The sequence below is a fragment of the Erythrolamprus reginae genome, chromosome 13, assembly GCF_031021105.1.
Source record: "Erythrolamprus reginae isolate rEryReg1 chromosome 13, rEryReg1.hap1, whole genome shotgun sequence".
Classification (NCBI taxonomy): domain Eukaryota; kingdom Metazoa; phylum Chordata; class Lepidosauria; order Squamata; family Dipsadidae; genus Erythrolamprus; species Erythrolamprus reginae.
In genome coordinates this window covers 5,624,715-5,647,717 of record NC_091962.1, presented here as the reverse complement: position 1 = coordinate 5,647,717, position 23,003 = coordinate 5,624,715, and the positions used below count along the sequence as shown (strand labels likewise).

Here is a 23,003-nt window from a genome sequence, read left to right as displayed (position 1 = left end):
AGATGTTTCTCTAATGTGAGCTGTGGGTCGAGGAGGACGCCCAAGATACGACAATAAGAAACCTCCTCAAGTCTGAATTCTTGGTGTCTCTCTGAGCTGGGTGGTTTTCTTATGGATGTTTCTTGACCCAACTAGGTAACATTATCAGTGCTAGAAGGGAGAGGTTTTCTTTATTCTAGTAGCTCCCCAACGTTTTTGATACTAGGGAGTGGTTTCCAGGGAAAAGCTGCTTTGCCGTGGAGTGTTTAGAATGCAGTGCTGCGCAGGCTATTTCTGCTGACTACCAATTGCCAGATGTTAGTTCGATCCTTACTGGCTCAAAGTTGACTCAGCCTTCTGTTCTGTCGGGCTCTCTGGTAGACTCCTCCCGAAAATTCACAGGTACAAATTTCAGAGACACACACACACGTTTGAAAATTCAAAGCAATGTTCTTTATAATGAAAATTCACTTAAACCAAGCCCTCTTTTGGTATAGCACAGAGCACTCGTCTCCAACCAAACTGGTAATTTGTACAAGTCCCTTATCAGTCCTGTGATACTTAGCTTGCAGCTGTGAGGCAATTCACAGTCCTTCTTCTTTCACAAAGTGACACACCCTTTGCTCTGGTTTACTTTCAAAGCGGGGGAAAATCAGCACACAAAAGGTCAAAGTCAGTAAAGCAGTCACGAAACACAACGATCAGATAATCCTCCACAATGGCCAAACCCACAGGCTGCTATTTATAGCAGCCTCACTAATGACCACAGCCCCACCCAACCACAGGTGGCCTCATTTTCTTTGATAATAATCTCTCAGTTGTTGTTGCCTATGCATTGCTCTCCGCATGCGTGGCTGTATCATTAACTCTTGTTCCGAATCCAAGGAGGAGCTAGATAATTGATCTCCTTCTGAGCTGTCTGCCCCACTCTCCTCCTCCCTGTCACTCATGTCTTCTTGGTCAGAGGAGCCTTCATCATCAGATTCCACCGGGGAAGGGGGGGCAAAACAGGCCTGCAGCATGTCGATGTCTCCCCCATATCCACAGTCCTTGGGGCAGGAGCTGGGCCAGAGCTAACCACAACACCTTAGAAACATAGAAACATAGAAGACTGACGGCAGAAGAGGACCTCATGGTCCATCTAGTCTGCCCTTATACTATTTCTTGTATTTTATCTTACGATGGATATATGTTTATCCCAGACATGTTTAAATTCAGTTCCTGTGGATTTACCAACCACGTCTGCTGGAAGTTTGTTCCAAGGATCTACTACTCTTTCAGTAAAATAATATTTTCTCATGTTGCCTTTGATCCTTCCCCCAACTCACTTCAGATTGTGTCCCCTTGTTCTTGTGTTCACTTTCCTATTAAAAACACTTCCCTCCTGGACCTTGTTTAACCCTTTAACATATTTAAATGTTTCGATCATGTCCCCCCTTTTCCTTCTGTCCTCCAGACTATACAGATTGAGTTCATGAAGTCTTTCCTGATACGTTTTATGCTTAAGACCTTCCACCATTCTTGTAGCCCGTCTTTGGACCCATTCAATTTTGTCAATATCTTCCACCCTTCCTTGTTCCCAGGTGGCAGCAGTTCCAGTCCTTGGCCAGCCAAAAGAAGGAGGCCTTGACCTCGGCCCTCAGCATCCAGAACTACTTCTTGGAGTGCAACGAAACCAAGGCTTGGATGCGGGAGAAAACCAAGGTGATCGAGTCGACCCAAGGCCTGGGCAACGACCTGGCGGGGGTGATGGCTCTGCAGCGCAAGCTGGCCGGCACGGAACGGGACCTGGAGGCCATCCAGGGCAAAGTCACGGACTTGCACGAGGAGGCGGACCGGCTGTCGGCCCAGCATCCGGAACAAGCCGCCGCCATCTCCGGCCGCCTGGCCGAAATCGACGGGACTTGGGACGAGCTGCGCGGAACCATGCGCCGCCGCGAGGAGTCCCTGGGGGAAGCCAGCAAGCTCCAGGGCTTCCTGCGCGACCTGGATGACTTCCAGGCGTGGCTGTTGCGCACCCAGACCGCCATCGCCTCCGAGGACGTCCCGGCTACCCTGCCGGAGGCCGAGCAGCTGCTGAGCCAGCACGAGACCATCCGAAACGAGGTGGAGCACTACAAGGGCGACTACCAGCGGCTGCGGACCATGGGGGAGGACGTGACGCAAGGCCACACCGATGCCCAGCACATGTTCCTCCAGCAGCGGCTCCAGGCCCTCGACACCGGCTGGAACGAACTCGGGCAGATGTGGGAGAACCGGCACCAGCTGCTCTCGCGGGCTTACGGCTTCCAGGTCTTCCTGAGGGACACCAAGCAAGTGGAAGGGGTCCTCAGCAACCAGGTGAAGCAGAGAGAGGTTTGGGGCGGGAGGGGAGGCGGAGGCTGGGCTTTTGCTTAACGACTTCGCAGGGCCAATTGTTTGCTTGTGTTGTGATCTTTTTTTGTGACCTTCCTTTTTCTTTTCCTTCTTTCTTTTCCTTCCTCTTTTTTGTCCTCCTTTCCTCTCCTTCCTTCCCTTCCCTCCCTTCTTTTCCATCTTTTTCCTTTCCTTCTTCCTTTCCTTCTTTCCTTCCCTTACTCTTTTTTGTCCTCCTTTCCTCTCCTCTCTTCTTCCTTCCCTTCCCTTCCTTCTTTTCCATCTTTTTCCTTTCCTTCTTCCTTTTCTTTCCCTTTTCCTTTTTTGTTTCTTTCCTTTTCCCTTTCCTTTTTCTTTTCCTTCTTTCCTTCCCTTCCTCTTTTTTGTCCTCCTTTCCTCTCCTCTCTTCTTCCTTCCCTTCCCTTCCCTCTTTTCCATCTTTTTCCTTTCCTTCTTCCTTTCCTTTCCCTTTTCCTTTTCCTTTTCCTTTTTTCGTTTCTTTCCCTTTCCTTTATCTTTTCCTTCTTTCCTTCCCTTCCTCTTTTTTGTCCTCCTTTCCTCTCCTCTCTTCTTCCTTCCCTTCCCTCTTTTCCCTCTTTTTCCTTTCCTTTTTTGTTTCTTTCCCTTCCCTTTTCCCTTTCCTTGTTCTTTTCCTTCTTTCCTTCCCTCCCTCTTTTCTGTCTTCCTTTCCTTCCCCTTCCCTTCTTTTCATCCTTTTATTTCTCATCGCCTCCCTCCCGTTCTCCCTTCTTCCTTCCATCCTCCCTCCTTCCTCTCTTTCTTGCCTTCCTCCCTACCCCACCTCCTTCCCTTCCTCCCTCTTTTTTCCCCTTCCTACTTTCCTCCCTCCCCTTCTTTTTCCCCTTCCTTCTTTCCCTCCCTCCCTTTCTCTCTTCCCTGTCCCTCTATTTCTCTGCTTGCTTGCTTTCCTTCCTCCATCCCTTCCTCCCCTCCCCTTCTTCCTTCCCTCCTTCCCAGGAATATGTACTGACTCACACCAGCATGCCCAGCTCTCTCCAGGCTGCCGAGGCTGCCATTAAGAAACACGAAGATTTCATGACCACCATGGAAGCCAACGGAGAGAAGATCAAAGGCCTGGTGGACTCGGGGCGGAAACTCATTCTGGAAGACAGCCTGCACTCGGACAAGGTCCAGGAGAAGGTCAACTCTATTGACAGTCGGTGAGCAGCGGGAAGGCTCCTTTGGCGAAAAAATGACATCCCAGGCATAGTTCCCTCTAAGCTGAGCAGTGAGCAATCGCTCACTTAAAAATCATCATCAACTCAGAGTTTTCCAAACCTGCCCAGAAGCCGAGAGGGAAAGAGTGAGAGGGAAGGAGAGAGAGAGGAAGAGAGAGAAACAGATAGAAAAAAGAGAGGAAGGAAAAGAGAAAGAAAAAGAATGGGAGTAAGGAAGAGAGAAAGAAAATCAAAATCTAGTTTGAAACTAGCTCAACTATTTAAGTGGCATTTTGATATTGATAGAGTTGCCCTATTATGAGCTCACTGTTATAGACACACAGTACAGTATTTTATTTTGAAATTCTCCGAGGCAAAACAGGGTGGGTTTTTTGTTTGTTTGTTTGTTTGTTTGTTTGTTTATTTATTATTTCTGTGCCGCCCAGTCCCGAAGGGACTGCCGCTCAGACACTATACTTTTCCGCCCACCCCCCCAAAAAATTAGAGGGAACACTGATCCCAGGCCAGGGAACACAAAAGGGAGAAGGAGGTGGATTTGCCTCCATTGGCTTTCTTTGCCAGGGAGTTTATAGAGCAAGGGTGTCAAACCAGCGGCCTGCATCACGCCTATCCCAGCTCCGTGAATGGGGTGGGAAATGTCGCCAAGTGTCGTATGACAGCAACAATGACACCGCGAGTTTGGCCCCCGTGTTATAGAGCTGTGATGGTGAACCTATGGCATACGGTAGCACGCGGAGCCATATCTGTAGGCATGTGAGCCGTTGCCCTAGTTTAACCGACCCCCAGAGGGCTTCCAGGGGAGCAGGGAGGATCATTTTCACCCTTCCCAGGCTCCAGGAAAGCCTCTGGAGCCTGGGGAAGGTGAAACTCAGGCCTACTGGGAGTCTGGAAATTGAGTTGAATTGAATTTATTAGATTTGTATGCTGCTCCTCTCCGAAGACTCGGGGCGGCTCACAACAAGACAGTAATCCAGTAGTCCCTCGCTATACCGCGCTTCACCTACTGCGGCTTCACTTCATTGCGGGTTTTCAAGAAATATTAATGAGAAAAATCATTCGCGGATCTTCGCTGGTTCGCGGGTTTCTGAGGAAGTCGATCGGCAGATTTAAACAGCCCGCGGAACTCGATCGGCAGGTTTTTAAAAAAATACATATCTAAAATTGTAAATACTGTATTTAAATACTGTATCTAAAATAAATACTGTGTGGGAAAGGGTTTATAACCACTTAAAACAAGGAAAACTTACCAAACAATTACAATATAAATACTTAAATAAGTACTATCAGTCGATAAATTCCCCATCGCGGATTTCACCTATCGCGGCCGGGTCTGGAACGTAACACCAGCGATAGGTGAGGTCTTACTGTACAATACAATGCAAATCTAATGTTAAAATTTAAACTAAATTAAAATACATGTATTAAAAACCCATTAACTACACAGTCATACACACTCGGTCCAGCTGATCAATATTTATCTATCTATCTATCTATCTATCTATCTATCTATCTATCTATCTATCTATCTATCTATTTATTGGATTTGTATGCTGCCCCTCTCCGTACACTCGGGGCGGCTAACAACAGTAATAAAAACAGCATATAAACAATCCAATATTAAAACAGTTAAAAACCCTTATTATAAAACCAAACATACATACAGACATACCATGCATAAAATTGTAAAGGCCTAGGGGGAAAGAGTATCTCAGTTCCCCCATGCCTGGCAGCAGAGGTAGGTCTTCAGTAATTTACGAATGGCAAGGAGGGTGGGGGCAATTCTAATCTCGGGGGAGTTGGTTCCAGAGGGCCGGGGCCGCCACAGAGAAGGCTCTTCCCCTGGGTCCCGCCAAGCGACATTGTTTAGTCGACGGGACCCAGAGAAGACCAACTCTGTGGGACCTAACTGGTCGCTGGGATTTGTGCGGAAGAAGGCGGTCCCTGAGATATTCTGGTCCGGTGCCATGAAGGGCTTTATAGGTTATAACCAACACTTTGAATTGTGACCGGAAACTGATCGGCAACCAATGCAGACTGCGGAGTGCTGGTGTTACATGGGCATTTGGGGTAAAGCCCATGACTGCTCTCGCAGCTGCATTCTGCACGATCTGAAGTTCCCGAACACTTTTCAAAGGTAGCCCCATGTAGAGAGCATTACAGTAGTCGAGCCTCGAGGTGATGAGGGCACGAGTGACTGTGAGCAGTGACTCCCGGTCCAAATAGGGCCGCAACTGGTGTATAGAGGTCAGAGAAAAAGGGGGGGAGGTTAATCCCCCCTCCACGCCTGGGCAGTTTCTGGCGTCTGGAGACTTCAGGGAGGCCTGCAAGGCCCAAAACAGGGTATGTGGGGTGGGTGGGGGTGGAATCACGCGTGCATGCACAGGGGCGGGGCTTAGGGCCGTAGAATTATGGGTAGGGCCACAAACGCATGTGCTATTGTGTGCATACTTTTGGCACCCGAGGAAAAAATAGGTTCCCCATCCCTGTTATAGCGTAACCTGGAAAGGGAACGTGATTTCCTAGTAGGAAGCACAAGAAGCTACCATCCAATCTCCGCTCAGCTGTGAATGGCGAGCCACTTATTCAGGCTAATCTAACTTGTAGGATAATTGATCAGGATATAAAGTTTCAAGAAGGGGAGCCACCCACGTTGTCCCGAGCTGCTCAGAGGAAGCGAAAGATAAAAATTCGATTGGCCGATAGGGACGGTTTAAAACACGTTTAAATCCTTGGATGTTGGTTTCCTTATTTTACATGGCACGAGGTTTCTTTGGCTTAGGGCTGCTCGGAGCATACCAGCGTATCGAATTGTTTTTTATTATTATTATTATTATTATTATTATTATTATTATTATTTATTTATTAGATTTGTATGCCGCCCCTCTCCGTAGACTCGGGGCGGCTCACAGCAATGATAAAAACAATATACAATGACAAATCTAATACAGTGTTCCCTCGATTTCCGCGGGGGATGCGTTCCGAGACCGCCCGCGAAAGTTGAATTTCCGCGAAGTAAAGATGCGGAAGTAAATACACCATTTTTGGCTATGGACAATATCACAAACCATCCCTTAACACTTTAAACTCCTAAATTACCATTTCCCATTCCCTTAACAACCATTTACTCACCATTATTACTGGTACTCGCCATTGAATAGTGATCCTGATATTTATAAACATAATTATTTATTAGCAATAATTTTTTTTTGTTATTTATTTGCAAAAATTATTAGTTTGGTGATGATGTGTGATGTCATCAGATGGAAAAAACCATGGTATAGGAAAAAAACCGTGAAGTATTTTTTAATTAATATTTTTTGGAAACCCGTGGTATAGGCTATCCGCGAAGTTCGAACCCGCGAAAATCGAGGGAACACTGTAGTTAGAATCTAAAATAACAATAATACATTTAAAAAGTCTAAAAAACAAGAAACCCCAATATATAAAAACATACATACAGTCATGTCATACACAAAAAACTACATAGGTAGGGGGAGATGTTTCAGTTCCCCCACGCTTGACGACAGAGGTGGGTTTTAAGGCGTTTACGAAAGGCAAGGAGGGTGGGGGCAGTTCTAATCTCTGGAGGGAGCTGATTCCAGAGGGTCGGAGCCGCCACAGAGAAGGCTCTTCCCCTGGGTCCCGCCAAACGACATTGCTTAGTTGATGGGACCCGGAGGAGACCAACTCTGTGGGACCTAACCGGTCGCTGGGATTCGTGCGGCAGAGGGCGGTCTTGTAGATACCCTGGTCCGGTGCTCGGTCAGATCCAAGCGCTCACAAATTGAGGTACGGCGTGGTCTTCTGAAATGTTGACCGGGGCTTGGATAGCAAGACATTGGGGAAAAGCCACATATAGGCACTCCTCAATTTCCGACCATTCATTTAGCAACCGCTCAAAGTGGCAACGACACTGAAGAGAAGCCACTTAAGACCATCCATCGCGCTTAACGATGGCGGTCATGTGATTTACATTGGGATGCTTGACAACTGACTCACACTTACGACGGTCGCGGTGTCCCATGACCAGGTCGATCCCCGGTGGTGACTTTCTGACAAGGGGGAAACTAGATTTGTTTAACAATTGTGTAAATAGTCGAAGGACCGGCATTATTCGCTTAACAAAGGAGGCAAGAAAAGTCGTAAAATGGGGCAAGGCTCACTTAATAAATTTCCCACTTGGCAACATAGAATTTTGGTCTCCATTGTGTCCGCGTGTTGAGGACTACCTGTAATAATTATGCTTGCAGGCTGAGTTCTCATCACCAAAGCCCATTGCAGCTAATTGCATTAGGGCCCAACAAGGGACTAGTCACAGAAACTCTGTCCCTGTTTCTTGGTAGTTTAAAGCAGTGGTTTTCAGCCTTTTTTGAGCCATGGCACATTTTTTACATTTACAAAATCCTGGGGCACATTGAGTGGTGGGGGGGGGGGGGCGGCTAAAAAAAGTTTGGACAAAAAAAATTCTCTCTCTTCCTCCCTTTCGCTCTATTTCTCTCTCCCTCCCTCTTTCTCTCCCTTCTTCTTTTTTTCTCTCTCTCCATCCCTCTTTCTTTCTCTCTTCCTTCCTTCCTCTCTTTTTTGCTTTCTTTCTCCCTCCCTCCCTCTATGTCTTTCTCTCTCCCAACTTCCCCCCCTCTCTTTCACTCTCTTTCTTTCTTTCTCTTTCTTTCTTTCTCTCTCTCTCTCTTGCTCTCTCTCTTGCTTGCTTTCTCTCTCTTTCTTTCTTTCTCTCTCTTGTTTTCTTTTTCTCTCTCTCTCTCTCTCTCTCTTGCTCTTTCTCTTGTTTTCTTTCTCTCTTGTTCTCTTTCTCTCTCTCTTTCTTTCTTTCTCTCTCTCTCTCTCTTTCTCTCTCTCTCTCTTTCTTTCTCTCTCTCTCTCTTGTTTTCTTTTTCTCTCTCTCTCTTTCTTTCTTTCTTTCTTTCTCTCTCTTGCTCTCTCTCTTGCTTTCTTTCTCTCTCTTGTTTTCTTTCTCTCTCTCTCTCTCTCTCTCTCTTTCTTTCTCTCTCTCTTGTTTTCTTTTTCTCTCTCTCTCTTTCTTTCTCTCTCTCTCTCTTGCTTTCTCTCTCTCTCTCTCTCTTGCTTTCTTTCTCTCTCTCTCTCTTGCTTTCTTTCTCTCTCTCTTGTTTTCTTTCTCCCTCTGAGCTTCGCGGCACACCTGACCATGTCTCACGGCACACTGGTTGAAAAACACTGGTTTAAAGCATAGCCCGCTGGGGAATTCTGGGAGTTGAAGTCCACCCATCTTAAAAGTGGCTGAGGTTGAAGGACACTCTTGTAAAGCTTGCCAAAGGCGACATTCCCAGATGCATTAGGGCTGCAATCCCCGGAATTCCCAGGCAGCAAGGTTCAGGATGTAAGTGCATGGAATCAATCTCTTCAAATATTAACGATCCCCATCTCTCTTGTAAAGCGGTGCTGCTTTGTGAGAACAGTACTGTATATGAATAACTCGCGCTTCCTTTCTGCTTCTCTTCCTCCATCCCAATCGCTTTCAGACACAGGAAAAATCAGGAAGCAGCTCATGATCTCCTGGCCCGGCTCCGGGACAACCGAGTCCTTCAACATTTCCTTCAAGATTGTCAAGAGGTAAGATTGGTTCAGTCTCCTGGTGGAAGGTTCAAGGCTGGGCTGGGGTGATGGAGGAGTTCTAACCTGGACCTTTGCAGATTGAAAACAAAGGAGGAATCCACATGCTGATATTTCAAATCCATCCTTTTATATCGTATTTATACAAGCCAAATTCTTGTATGTGAGTTCATGCTGGGTGAGTGAAAGGAGTTATTTATCTATCTATCTATCTATCTATCTATCTATCTATCTATCTATCTATCCTATCCTATCTATCTATCTATCTATCTATCTATCCTATCTAATCTATCTATCTGTCTATCTAATCTATCTATCATCTATCTATCTATCTATCTTTCTATCTATTATCTATCTACCTATCTATCTTTCTTTCTATCTATCTATCTAATCTATCTATCTATCTATCTAATCTATCTATCTAATCTATCTAATCTATCTATCCAATCTATCTATCTATCAATCTAATCTATCTATCTATCAATCTAATCTAATCTATCTATCTATCTATCTATCTATCTATCTATCTATCTATCTATCTATCAGATTTGTATGCCGCCCCTCTCCGCAGACTTGGGGCGGCTAACAGCAATAATAATACAATGTAAACAAATCTAATATTTAAGTTAATTTAAAAAACCCCAATTTAGAAACCAATCATACATACTGACATACCATGCATGAATTTTATAAGCCTAGGGGGAAGGGAAAGTCTCAATTCCCCCATTCCTGACGACAGAGGTGGGTTTTAAGGAGCTTACGAAAGGCAAGGAGGGTGGGGGCAACTCTGATATCTGGGGGGAGTTGGTTCCAAAGGGTCGGGGCCCCCACAGAGAAGGCTCTTCCCCTGGGTCCCGCCAAACGACATTGTTTAGTCGACAGGACCTGGAGAAGGCCGCCTCTATGGGACCTAACCGGTCGCTGGGATTCGTGCGGCAGAAGGCGGTTCCGGAGATATTATGGTCCGGTGCCATGAAGGGCTTTATAGGTCATAACCAACACTTTGAATTGTGACCGGAAACTGATCAGCAACCAATGCAGACTGCGGAGTGTTGGGCGTATTTAGGAAAGCCCATGATAGCTCTCGCAGCTGCATTCTGCACGGTCTGAAGTTTCCGAACACTTTTCAAAGGTAGCCCCATGTAGAGAGCGTTACAGTAGTCGAACCTCGAGGTGATGAAGTTAAAAGATAACAGTCCAGCAGCTAGGCTGCTGCCCAAGATCAAAGCTAATTGCAAATTCCTTTATGAAATAAGGAGTCTCCAGTGTCACTGACTTACAATTACAGTTCCCAGCATCTTTGCAGACAGAGCACTTTTACTCCAAGGGTTTTAGCTGAGAAATAACAGTTGGCTAGCGTAACCTGGCTGAAACCTCAAACATCAACTGACTCCATTGCAAAACATTGAAACTCCACCCCAAATTTCCCATACACCACCCTTAAATACTGTACCTGTAGAGAATGGTCAACAATTCCCTAGAGTTAACGAACTACAGACTACAGTAATCCCTCGCTACTTTGCGGTTCATCTTTTGCGGATTTGCTACTTCACGGGTTTCCAAAGGGGGCTTAAATCCATTCAAAATTTTAAATCCATTCAAAATTCATAGAATTCTTCTACAGTACTACTGTACTTTATTAAAGAAACTGGTAGGATATCACATGTAGTTCCAGCTGAGAAACATTATAGAATGACTCTTTAATGCAAAGGGTGGGTTTTTAAAGTCCAAATACTCATTAAATACATAAAAAAAATACCTTTCCCCTACTTCATGGAAATTCGTTTTTCATGGGTGGTCTTGGAACGCATCCCCCACGAAAAACGAGGGATCACTGTACAGTGATACCTCGTCTTACAAACAGCTCGTCATACAAACTTTTCGAGATACAAACCCGGGGTTTAAGATTTTTTTGTCTCTTCTTACAAACTATTTTCACCTTACAAACCCACCGCCGCCACTGGAATGCCCCGCCTCTGGACTTCTGTTGCCAGAGAAGCACCTGTTTTTTCGCTGCTGGGATTCCCCTGAGGCTCCCCTCCATGGGAAACCCCACCTCCGGACTTCCGTGTTTTTGTGATGCTGCAGGGAAATCCCAGCAGGGGAATCCCAGCAGTGTAAAAACGGGTGCTTCTCTGGCAACGGAAGTCCGGAGGTGGGGTTTCCCAGCGCGGGGAGCCTCAGTGAAATCTCAGCATCGCAAAAACACAGAGGTCCGGAGGTGGGGTTTCCCATGGAGGGGAGCCTCAGGGGAATCCCAGCAGCGCAAAAACAGGTGCTTCGGCTGGGAAAAGGGGTGAATTTTGGGCTTGCACGCATTAATCGCTTTTCCATTGATTCCTATGGGAAACATTGTTTCATCTTACAAACTTTTCACCTTAAGAACCTCGTCCAGGAACCAATTAAGTTTGTAAGACAAGGTATCACTGTACTTCCTTTTTTTCATGCTTGTCTTTTTCTTACTCTTCTGAAGCAGGCATCTAGCAAAGGTTCCAGATCTTCCTCCTCCTCCTCTGTCAGATTCTACTGTCATTGGCATGTCTGCCACCTCTGGTGGTCCTTCAGGTTCATCCAGGTCTATCTCTCCCTCACTCTCACTCTCTGCATCAGCTGGCAACACCACTGGCCCAAGGTACCAAGATAGGCCTGGCTCATCCTTCTTTGTCTCTCCTCCAGCTCACTCTGTGGATCAACGAAAAGATGCTCTCAGCCCAAGACATGTCCTACGACGAAGCCCGGAACCTCCACACCAAGTGGCAGAAGCACCAGGCCTTCATGGCGGAGTTGGCTTCCAACAAGGGCTGGCTTGAGAAGATCCAAAAGGTGGGTTTATACAAATGAAAGATATCTGTTGCCCTTGGCTTGGCTCGCTTTTCTTTCTCCTTGGAAGATATTTCTGAAACCTTCTCCCCTCCCATCTTTCCTTTCTGGCAGGAAGGGGAGCAGCTGGTGTCAGAGAAGCCCGAACTGGAGCCCGTGGTGAGAGCCAAGCTGGATGGGCTTCAGAAGCTCTGGCAAGAATTGGAATCCAGTACCCAGAGCAAGGCTCGGTGCCTCTTCGACGCCAACCGGGCCGAGCTCTTCACGCAGAGCTGCTCGGCCCTGGAGGCTTGGCTCAGCGGCATGCGGGCTCAGCTACTCTCCGACGACTACGGCAAGGACCTGACCAGCGTCAACATTTTGCTCAAGAAACAGCAGGTAAAGGAGTGGGAAACTTCGCACCAGGAAAAAGGACATGAGGTCAAAAGAACTCAGCTCTCCAAGCCCCTTCTGATAATAGCCTAACAGAGTTGGAACGGGACCTTGGAGGTTTTCCATTCCATCCCCCTGCTCAAGTAGGAGCCTTAGAGCAGTGTTTTTCAACCAGTGTGCCGTGAGACATGGTCAGGTGTGCTGCGAAGCTCAGAGGGAGAAAGAAAACAAGAGAGAGAGAGAAAGAAAGAAAGAAAGAGAGAAAGAAAACAAGAGAGAGAGAAAGAGAGAGAGAGAGAAAGAAAGAGAGAGAGAAAGAGAGAGAGAGAAAGAGAAAGAAAGCAAGAGAGAAAGAAAGCAAGAGAGAGAGAAAGAAAGAAAGAAAGAAAGAGAGAAAGAAAACAAGAGAGAGAGAAAGAAAGAGAGAGAGAGAGAAAGAGAGAGAGAGAGAAAGAAAGAGAGAAAGAAAACAAGAGAGAAAGAAAACAAGAGAGAGAGAGAGAAAGAAAGCAAGAGAGAAAGAAAGCAAGAGAGAGAGAAAGAAAGAAAGAGAGAAAGAAAGAGAGAAAGAAAACAAGAGAGAGAGAAAGAAAGAAAGCAAGAGAGAGAAAAAGAAAACAAGAGAGAGAGAAAGAGAACAAGAGAGAGAAAGAAAGCAAGAGAGAGCAAGAGAGAGAGAGAAAGAAAGAGAGAGAAAGAAAGAGAGAGAGTGAAAGAGAGGGAGGGAAGTTGAGAGAGAGAAAGACATAGAGGGAGGGAGAAAGAAAGCAAAAGAGAGAGGAAGGAAGGAAGAGAGAAAGAAAGAGGGATGGAGAGAGAGAAAAAAGAAGGGAGAGAAAGAGGGAGGGAGAGAGAAATAGAGCGAAAGGGAGGAAGAGAGAGAAATTTTTTTTGTCCAAACTTTTTTTAGCTGCCCCCCCCCACCCCCAAATCAATGTGCCCCAGGGTTTTGTAAATGTAAAAAATGTGCCATGGCTCAAAAAAGGCTGAAAATCACTCCCTTAGAGTGCCAGCGGTTCTCAAACTGTAGGTCAGGAATCCTTTGGGGGGGGGGGGGGAACGAACAGCCATTTCACAGGGGTCACCTAAGACCATCGGAAAACACATACTGTATTTCCAGTGGACTTAGGAAGCGAGACTCTGCTCCTCTGCCCGTCTCCAGGTGGGTCCACCCACATGCAAATAGACATTTCACAGAAGTTTGATTTACTTGGAGTTATATTGGGTTGTTTAAACATGTGATACATACACATGTATCACATGTATCACATTGCCATGCTGGGATTCTCCTGCTGGGATTCCCCTGCAGCATCGCAAAAACACAGAAGTCCGGAGGTGGGGTTTCCCATGGAGGGGAGCCTCAGGGGAATCCCAGCAGCACAAAAACGGGCACTTCGGCTGGCAAAAGGGGTGAATTTTGGGCTTGCACGCATTAATTGCTTTTCCATTGATTCCTATGGGACGCATTGTTTCGTCTTACAAACTTTTCACCTTAAGAACCTCGTCCCAGAACCAATTAAGTTTGTAAGACAAGGTATCACTGTATACATACATACATACATACATACATACATACATACATACATACATACATACATACATAGGGAAGGCAGCTCAGGTCTCGCTGTGTTCGCCCTAGAACAAGGACAGAAGCACCAGCCTGAAGGTGACGAGTGGGACCTTGAGTACCATACTCCAACTTACATGGAAGTAGACTGGCAGTCAGTCCAATTCCCAGGTGGGCACATAGGCAACTCTAGGCTGGTGTAAAACTGTTCTGGCTGCTGCATTCTAAACCAGCCGACATTTCCAGATCTTCCAAGAACAGCCAGCATCACATGGAATTATTGCCGCACGAAGCCCAGCGGCCAATTAGGTCCCACAGAGTCGGCCTTCTCCGAGTCCCGTCGACTAAACAATGTCGTCTGGCGGGACTCAGGGGAAGGGCCTTCTCTGTGGCGGCCCCGGCCCTCTGGAATCAACTCCCCCCGGAGAGTCGAACTTTCCCCCCTCCTTGTCTTCTGCAAGACTCTGAAGACCCATTTATGTTGTCAGGCATGGGGAGACTAACGCGCCCCCTTCTGACTAGTAAGATTTGAGTATGGTACGATTGTGTAGTATTGATTGTTGTTTTTTTTAATGATAGTGGGATTTTAATTTTAGTTTTAACTATTAGATTTCTACTATACTGTTATTGTTATTGTGAGCTGCCCCGAGTCTTCGGAAAGGGGTGGCATACAAATCTAATAAATTATTATTATCATTATCATCATCATCATTATTATCATCATTATTATTATTGTTATCATTATTATCAATATTATCTTTATTATCAATATTATCAATATTATCATTATTATCAATATTATCATTATTATCATTATTATCATTATTATCATTATTATCATTATTATCATTATTATCATTATTATCATTATTAATTGGACTTTTATGCCATCCCTCTCCAAGGACTTAGGGCGACTTACAACATATAATGAACAATATACGATATCTTGGATCCAATTAATTAACTTAAGATAAACCTCCAAGTGGCCTCAACGACCCTCTAAAACAGGGGTGGGCAATTAAAAAAATAGAGCCGGGGTGGCGCAGCAGGTAGAGTGCTATACTGCAGGCCACTGAAGCTGACTGTGGATCTGCATGTCAGCGGTTCAAATCTCACCACCGGCTCAAGGTTGACTCAGCCTTCCATCCTTCCGAGGTGGGTCAAATGAGGACCCGGATTGTGGGGGCAATAGGCTGGCTCTGTTTAAAAAAAGTGCTACTGCTAACATGTTGTAAGCCGCCCTGAGTCTAAGGAGACGGGCGGCATAAAAATTGAATAAATAAAATAAATAAATTCCTTAACTGTTTCCTTTCCAGTTGCTAGAGAACCAGATGGACGTGCGGGAAAAAGAGGTGGAAGGGCTAAAAGCTCAGGCGTTAGCCCTCAGCCAGGAGGATTCCAACACGGTGGAAGTGGACGGGAAATTGCGGTCAGTGGAGGGCAAATTTACGGAGCTGAGAGCACCGCTGCGGGAACGTTGTGAGAAGCTGCTGGCCTCCAAGGAGGAGCACCAGTTCAACCGTGACCTAGAGGATGAAATTGTGAGTTGACCCGGAAGGGGAAGGGGACACATTCCCACGGACTTTACAAAAAAGGAAAAGCACGTTTCATGAATCAGATAACTTTATTGCGGTCGTTCAACAGCAGAAAATAAAATGGAAAGACGAACATAGAAACATAGAAGATCGACGGCAGAAAAAGACCTCATAATCCATCTAGTCTGCCCTTATACTATTTCCTGTATTTTATCTTAGGATGGATATATGTTTATCCCAGGCAGGTTTAAATTCAGTGACTGTGGAATTATCTAAAACTGAACGTGTTCACAGGTTTTTTAAAAAATAAGGTGACATTTATTACTGCAAGATTAGTAAGATTGCTCCCCCCCAAAGAGAGCAGTACAAAGTGGGGTTTGTCCTACAGAATTTCTTGAAGTTTTCTACCCTTTAACCTCTGTTCTCGTCCTGCAGTTATGGGTGAAGGAAAGGATGCCCATGGCTGTTTCCACTGATCATGGCAAAGACCTGCCCACTGTCCAGCTGCTGATTAAGAAGAACCAGGTGAGGACAATCTTGGAAAGGGAATGAAGGTCATCACCATTACGTAGCAAAACGTCAAAGTTCTGACTGACGAACCCAGCCAAAGCAAGCACGGTGGAGACGCTCCAGTCTCCCAGTGCAAAACTTTATTGAGTACATCATTTCGGCACTGATGAAGGACATCTAGTTAATTCCCATGCAAACCCCCATAATTAAAATATAAGAGCCTCCCTCCCTATTCGCGCTAATGGCCGTTGCGGCCTCCCCACGGTCACACGCTCAAAATTTGAGTGCTTGGCAAATGATTCATATTTGTGGCGGCTGCAGAATTCCAGGGTCATGTGATCCCCTTTTGTGGCCTTCTGACAAGCAAATCCAATCCAGATTCATTTAACAACCATGTTCCTAACTTAAACAACTTCAGCGACTCTCAATGGCCAGAAAGGTCATAAATTAACTCAACACATGTCGCTCTTAGCAGCAGAACATTTGGGCTCAATTGTGGTCATAAAGTCAACTACAGTGGTACATCTACCTACAAACGCCTCTACTTACGAACTTTTCTAGATAAGAACCAGGTGTTCAATATTTTTTTGCCTCTTCTCAAGAACCATTTTCCACTTACAAACCCGAGCCTCTGAAACTGTAACCGGAAAAGGCAGGGAGAAGCCTCCGTGTGGTCTTTCTAGGAATCTCCTGGGAGGAAACAGGGCTGGAAAAGGAGGGGAGAAGCCTCTGTGGGGCCTCTCTGGGTATCTCCTGGGAGGAAACAGGGCCGGAAAAGGCAGGGAGAAGCCTACGTGGGGCCTCTCTAGGAATCTTCTGGGAGGAAACAAGACTGGAAAAGGCAGGAAGAAGCCTCCGTGGGGCCTCTCTAGGAATCTCCTGGGAGGAAACAGGGCCAGAAAAGGCAGGGAAAGGCAGGATGAAACCTCTGTGGGGCCTGGAGTCTCCTGGGAGGAAACTGGACCAGAAAAGTTGGGGAGAAGCCTCTATGGGGCCTCTCTAGGAATCTCCTGGGATGAAACAGGGCCGGAAAAGGAAGGAAGAAGCCTCCGTGGGGCCTCTCTAGGAATCTGGTGGGAGGAAACAGGGCTGGAAAAGGAGGGGAGAAGCCTCTGTGGGGCCTCTACAAATCTTCTGGGAGGAAACAAGACCAGAAAAAGTGGGGAGAAGCCTCCGTGGGGCCTCTCTAGGTATCTCCTGGGAGGAAAGAGGGCCAGAAAAGGCAGGGAGAAACTTCCGTGGGGCCTCTCTAGGAATCTCCTGGGAGGAAACAGTGCCGGAAAAGGCAGGGAGAAGCCTCTGTGGGGCCTCTCTACGAATCTCCTGGGAGGAAACAGGGCCTCCACCCTCCCTGTGGTTTCCCCAATTGCACCCATTATTTGCTTTCACATTGATTCCTATGGGGGGAAATTGCTTCTTCTTACAAACTTTTCTACTTAAGAACCTGGGTCATGGAACGAATTAAGTTCATAAGTAGAGGTACCACTGTACTCGTATGGATGTTGGGTTTTTTGTTTTTTTTTTAAGACTGCCCTTCAGCTAATTCTTTCTCCCGGACTCTCTCTTAGACTCTGCAGAAAGAGATCCAAGGTCACCAGCCGCGGATCAACGACATCCTCGGGAGGTGGCAGGGCCTGGCGTGCAGTGGCTTGGAGGCGGAGCTTCAGGGCCGGGTTGAGACGCTAGAGGAGATATGGCGGGAGCTGCAAGACCAGGTGGACCAGCGGCATGGGCGGCTGGAGAAAGCCCAAATGGCCCAGCAGTTTTACTTTGACGCCGCAGAAGCCGAGGCCTGGATGGGCGAACAAGAATTGCACATGATGTCGGAGGAGAAGGCAAAAGTAGGTCTGCCAACTTAAAATGACGATTTGCTCGGTTCAATGAAAAGTTTATAGTTTATATTTTAACGTTTGGCTTTCATTTATTTGTGTCTTAATAATGTACATGTATAAGAAACATTTTTCAAACTGCAAGCTTCCCAGAGTTACCTTGGGGAAAGATGGAAGGCCAATATATTTTATAAATAAATAAAAATAGGTCGTCCTCAATTTAAGACCACTCACTTAGTGACTGATGTTCCAACAGGCCTCCTAAAGGTTGCTTAAGTCCCAGGTTCAAAGTTCTGATAGCTACTCTGCCCCTATGATCACATGACCACATCTGGTGCTCTCTGCAACAAATACGCATTTTACAACCCTTTTCGATATCTTGAAGTCATGTAATTCTGACATCACATTTTTGGCAAAAACAGGCATTTAATGCCAGCTTTAGGGGAAATTACCTTGTACTGAACAATGGGTTTGCTAAACCAACCACTGCATTATACACTGCTCAAAAATTAAAGGGAACGCTCAAATAACACTAGATCCTAGATCCGAGTGAATGAAATATTCTCATTGAATACTTTGTTCTGTACAAAGTTGAATGTGCACAACTGCATGTGAAATTGATTGTCGATCAGTGTTGCTTCCTAAGTGGAAAGTTTGATTTCACAGAAGTTTGATTTACTTGGAGTTATATGGTGTTGTTTAAGGGTTCCCTTTATTTTTTTGAGCAGTGTACGTGGAATTAAAGAGTGAATTAAAGAGATATGTGTGTGTGTTTTTCCTGTCAAATCACCCTGGTACAGTGATCACTCTATTATCGCGAGGGTTCCGTTCCAAGACCCCTCGCGATAATCGATTTTTCGCAATGTAGGGTTGCGGAAGTAAAAACACCATCTGCGCATGCGCGCCCTTTTTTTCTATGGCCGCGCATGCGTAGATGGTGGAGTTTGCGTTCCCCGCCGCCCACGCAAAGGGGAAACCCCGATTCGGCTCCTCGCTGCTGCTGCGCTACCGAGCAGATCAGCTGCTGGGCGGCCGAAGGAACCTTCCCTGGGTCTTCCCCTCTTGCTGGCGGGCGGGCGAGCGAGCGGCGGGCATCAGCGAGGAGCCGGGGTTTCCCCTTTGCGTGGGCGGCCGGGAAGACCCAGGTTGGGGGTTCGGGGGGGTGCTGGGAAGCCCCCCAGGCCAGCTGCGACCTTTTAAAACAGCCGCGCCGCTTCCCAGCTGACTCCCGAAGCCAAACGCGGAAGTGGTTTTTTTTTTAAATTAATATTTTTTTAAAAATCGCGATATAGCGTTTCGCGAAACTCGAGGGATCACTGTATACCCAAATGTGGGAGGAGCTTTTTAATGCTTTCTTTTGCTCCTCGACCCAGCCCAGAGCCATTTCCAAGGCAGTTAATTAATTTATTCATAGCCAACAAACTATATTCTGTATATGGCTAGCTGATGAGGCCAGAACAAGGCCGAAATAGATCTATCCTAGTCTCCCCTAATTTTCAAATTCAGCAAAAACATGTGACATACATATACATACACATACAGGGAAAGCAAGTAGGATGCTTGGCTGCATAGCTAGAGGTCTAACAAGATTATGATCCCACTATATAGAGTGCTGGTGAGACCACATTTGGAATACTGTGTCCAGTTCTGGAGACCTCACCTACAAAAAGATATTGACAAAATTGAACAGGTCCAAAGACGGGCTACAAGAATGGTGGAAGGTCTTAAGCATAAAACGTATCAGGAAAGACTTAATGAACTCCATCCGTCTAGTCTGGAGGACAGAAGGAAAAGGGGGGACATGATCGAAACATTTAAATATATTAAAGGGTTAAATAAGGTCCAGGAGGGAAGGGTTTTTAATAGGAAAGTGAACACAAGAACAAGGGGACACAATCTGAGGTTAGTTGGGGGAAAGATCAAAAGCAACGTGAGAAAATATTATTTGACTGAAAGAGTAGTAGAACCTTGGAACAAACTTCCAGCAGACGTGGTAGATATCTTCCCTATCGATTCGGAAGCCGCATGATTTGCTCTCTTCGCTCATGCACGCACCATCCTCACATGCGCTTTTTCACCCCCTGTCCATGTGCAGAAAGCATTGTCCGTGCACAGAGGGTTAAACAATAAAAACGGTGGTGGGTGGACAGAGCCTCATACGGCTACCACTACCAGTTCTCCAAACCACCGATGACCACCGCTGCCAACACACCCAAACTGGTAGCATTTTGTTGAGGAATTTTTAAAAAAAAAAACCTGTGTGGTTTTCTTTTCCTTAGGATGAACTGATTGCTCAGGCCACAGTCAAGAAACACCTGGGGATGGAGCAGGCTTTGGAAGATTATGCCCAGACTGTCCATCAACTCTCCGTCCAGAGCCGGGACATGGTGAATAACGGCCACCCTGAAAGGTAAGGGCTCCCTGCCTTTAGCTTTTACAAAGCACTTTTCTTCACCTAACTCAAGAGTCAGCAACCCTCAGCTCTGGAGCCACATGTGGCTCGTTCATCCTTCTGCTGTGGCTCCTTGCCGGTCGACAGCACAATTTTGAGAGGATCTTCCGGTTAGGGTGTGTGTTTGGAGAGGGAGGGGACAAGGCATACCAGTGGGAGACTCTGTGGCAAGGGGCAGGTTTTCCAGTCAGCTCCACAATTGATAGGGCTTCCCACTAGGACAGGTAGAGGAAAAAGGATGCCGCGCTAGGAGGAGACTCTATGATAGGGAAACTTTTGGGTGGTGCGGTGGCCTAGAGGCAGAGCTCTCGCCTCACAATCAGGAGGCTGTGCGTTCAATCCTAGGTAGAGGCAGTTATTTTTCTGAGCACGATGAGAATATATCTGCCGAACAAAACTCCACATAGGTGAACAGGAAGAGCATCCGGCCATTAAACCGCTCTGCTAGCTCCATTCAGTTCCCCGGAGTCCACCCTGCAAGAAATTATGTGGTCATTAAAATATGATTAAAAGTTAAAGGGTTAAATAAGGTCCAGGAGGGAAGTGTTTTTAATAGGAAAGTGAACACAAGAACAAGGGGACAAAATCTGAAGTTAGTTGGGGGAAAGATCAAAAGCAACATGAGAAAATATTATTTTACTGAAAGAGTAGTAGATCCTTGGAACAAACTTCCAGCAGAAGTGGTTGGTAAATCCACAGGAACTGAATTTAAACATGCCTGAGATAAACATAGATCCATCCTAAGATAAAATACAGGAAATAGTATAAGGGCAGACTAGATGGACCATGAGGTCTTTTTCTGCCGTCAGTCTTCTATGTTTCTACGTTTCTATGATGATGATAATGATGAATAGCTCCTCCTTCTCTTTCCCTTGGCTTTCAGTGAGCGGATCAATCTTCGGCAAGGCCAGGTGGACAAGCTGTATGCCAGCCTGAAGGACCTGGCTGAGGAGCGTCGGGCCAAACTGCAGGAGCACCTCCGTCTCTGCCAACTGAAGCGTGAAGTAGATGACTTAGAGCAATGGATCTCGGAACGAGAAGTGGTGGCGGCCTCCCACGAACTTGGCCAGGATTACGAACACGTTACGGTGAGTCTCGCCCTCAGGCCTGTGACATCTGGAGTGGCAGGAAGAGCCCGCTCAAATCTCACGATTTAAAAAAAATTAAAATTATGCCCCCAAACACCCCTTTCACCTGCAAATTAGCAGCCGACTCCTAGGTTAAGCTATAGAATGACCTGCTTGGCCCCCCGTATTGTCAGTTCCAGGTTTGGCATACTCAACAAGATGGGTGGACTACAACTCCCAGAATTCCCCAGCCAGCATATTTTAAGATGGGTGGACTTCCACTCCCAGAATTCCCTAGCCAGCATATTTTAAGATGGGTGGACTTCCACTCCCAGAATTCCCCAGCCAGCATATTTTAAGATGGGTGGACGTCAACTCCCAGAATTCACCAGCCAGCATGTTTTAAGATGGGTGGACTTCCACTCCCAGAATTCCCCAGCCAGCATATTTTAAGATGGGTGGACGTCAACTCCCAGAATTCCCCAGCCAGCATATTTTAAGATGGGTGGACTTCCACTCCCAGAATTCCCTAGCCAGCATATTTTAAGATGGGTGGACTTCCACTCCCAGAATTCCCCAGCCAGCATATTTTAAGATGGGTGGACTTCCACTCCCAGAATTCCCCAGCCAGCATATTTTAAGATGGGTGGACTTCCACTCCCAGAATTCCCCAGCCAGCATATTTTAAGATGGGTGGACTTCCACTCCCAGAATTCCCCAGCCAGCATATTTTAAGATGGGTGGACTTCCACTCCCAGAATTCCCCAGCCAGCATATTTTAAGATGGGTGGACGTCAACTCCCAGAATTCACCAGCCAGCATGTTTTAAGATGGGTGGACTTCCACTCCCAGAATTCCCCAGCCAGCATATTTTAAGATGGGTGGACGTCAACTCCCAGAATTCACCAGCCAGCATATTTTAAGATGGGTGGACGTCAACTCCCAGAATTCCCTAGCCAGCATGTTTTAAGATGGGTGGACGTCAACTCCCAGAATTCACCAGCCAGCATATTTTAAGATGGGTGGACTTCCACTCCCAGAATTCCCCAGCCAGCATATTTTAAGATGGGTGGACGTCAACTCCCAGAATTCACCAGCCAGCATATTTTAAGATGGGTGGACGTCAACTCCCAGAATTCCCCAGCCAGCATATTTTAAGATGGGTGGACTTCCACTCCCAGAATTCCCCAGCCAGCATATTTTAAGATGGGTGGACGTCAACTCCCAGAATTCACCAGCCAGCATATTTTAAGATGGGTGGACGTCAACTCCCAGAATTCCCCAGCCAGCATATTTTAAGATGGGTGGACGTCAACTCCCAGAATTCCCCAGCCAGCATATTTTAAGATGGGTGGACTTCCACTCCCAGAATTCACCAGCCAGCATATTTTAAGATGGGTGGACGTCAACTCCCAGAATTCCCCAGCCAGCATATTTTAAGATGGGTGGACTTCCACTCCCAGAATTCCCCAGCCAGCATATTTTAAGATGGGTGGACTTCCACTCCCAGAATTCACCAGCCAGCATATTTTAAGATGGGTGGACTTCCACTCCCAGAATTCACCAGCCAGCAAGCTTTAAGATGGGTGGACTTCCACTCCCAGAATTCCCCAGCCAGCATATTTTAAGATGGGTGGACGTCAACTCCCAGAATTCCCCAGCCAGCATATTTTAAGATGGGTGGACTTCCACTCCCAGAATTCCCCAGCCAGCATATTTTAAGATGGGT

At 46.4% G+C, this 23,003-nt stretch overlaps 1 protein-coding gene across 1 annotated transcript in view; it reads left to right on the top strand.

Annotated features, from left to right (window-relative positions):
- SPTBN2 (spectrin beta, non-erythrocytic 2) overlaps positions 1 to 23,003 on the top strand; it is a 137,678-nt gene that overhangs the window by 79,454 nt on the left and 35,221 nt on the right. Inside the window, exons 15-24 of the mRNA XM_070766198.1 lie at positions 1,563 to 2,319; positions 3,313 to 3,515; positions 9,032 to 9,122; positions 11,799 to 11,945; positions 12,057 to 12,320; positions 15,198 to 15,422; positions 15,852 to 15,941; positions 17,495 to 17,767; positions 20,035 to 20,165; positions 21,091 to 21,295. Coding sequence (XP_070622299.1) covers positions 1,563 to 2,319; positions 3,313 to 3,515; positions 9,032 to 9,122; positions 11,799 to 11,945; positions 12,057 to 12,320; positions 15,198 to 15,422; positions 15,852 to 15,941; positions 17,495 to 17,767; positions 20,035 to 20,165; positions 21,091 to 21,295 — 2,386 coding nt within the window. The remainder of the gene's footprint in view (positions 1 to 1,562; positions 2,320 to 3,312; positions 3,516 to 9,031; positions 9,123 to 11,798; positions 11,946 to 12,056; positions 12,321 to 15,197; positions 15,423 to 15,851; positions 15,942 to 17,494; positions 17,768 to 20,034; positions 20,166 to 21,090; positions 21,296 to 23,003) is intronic.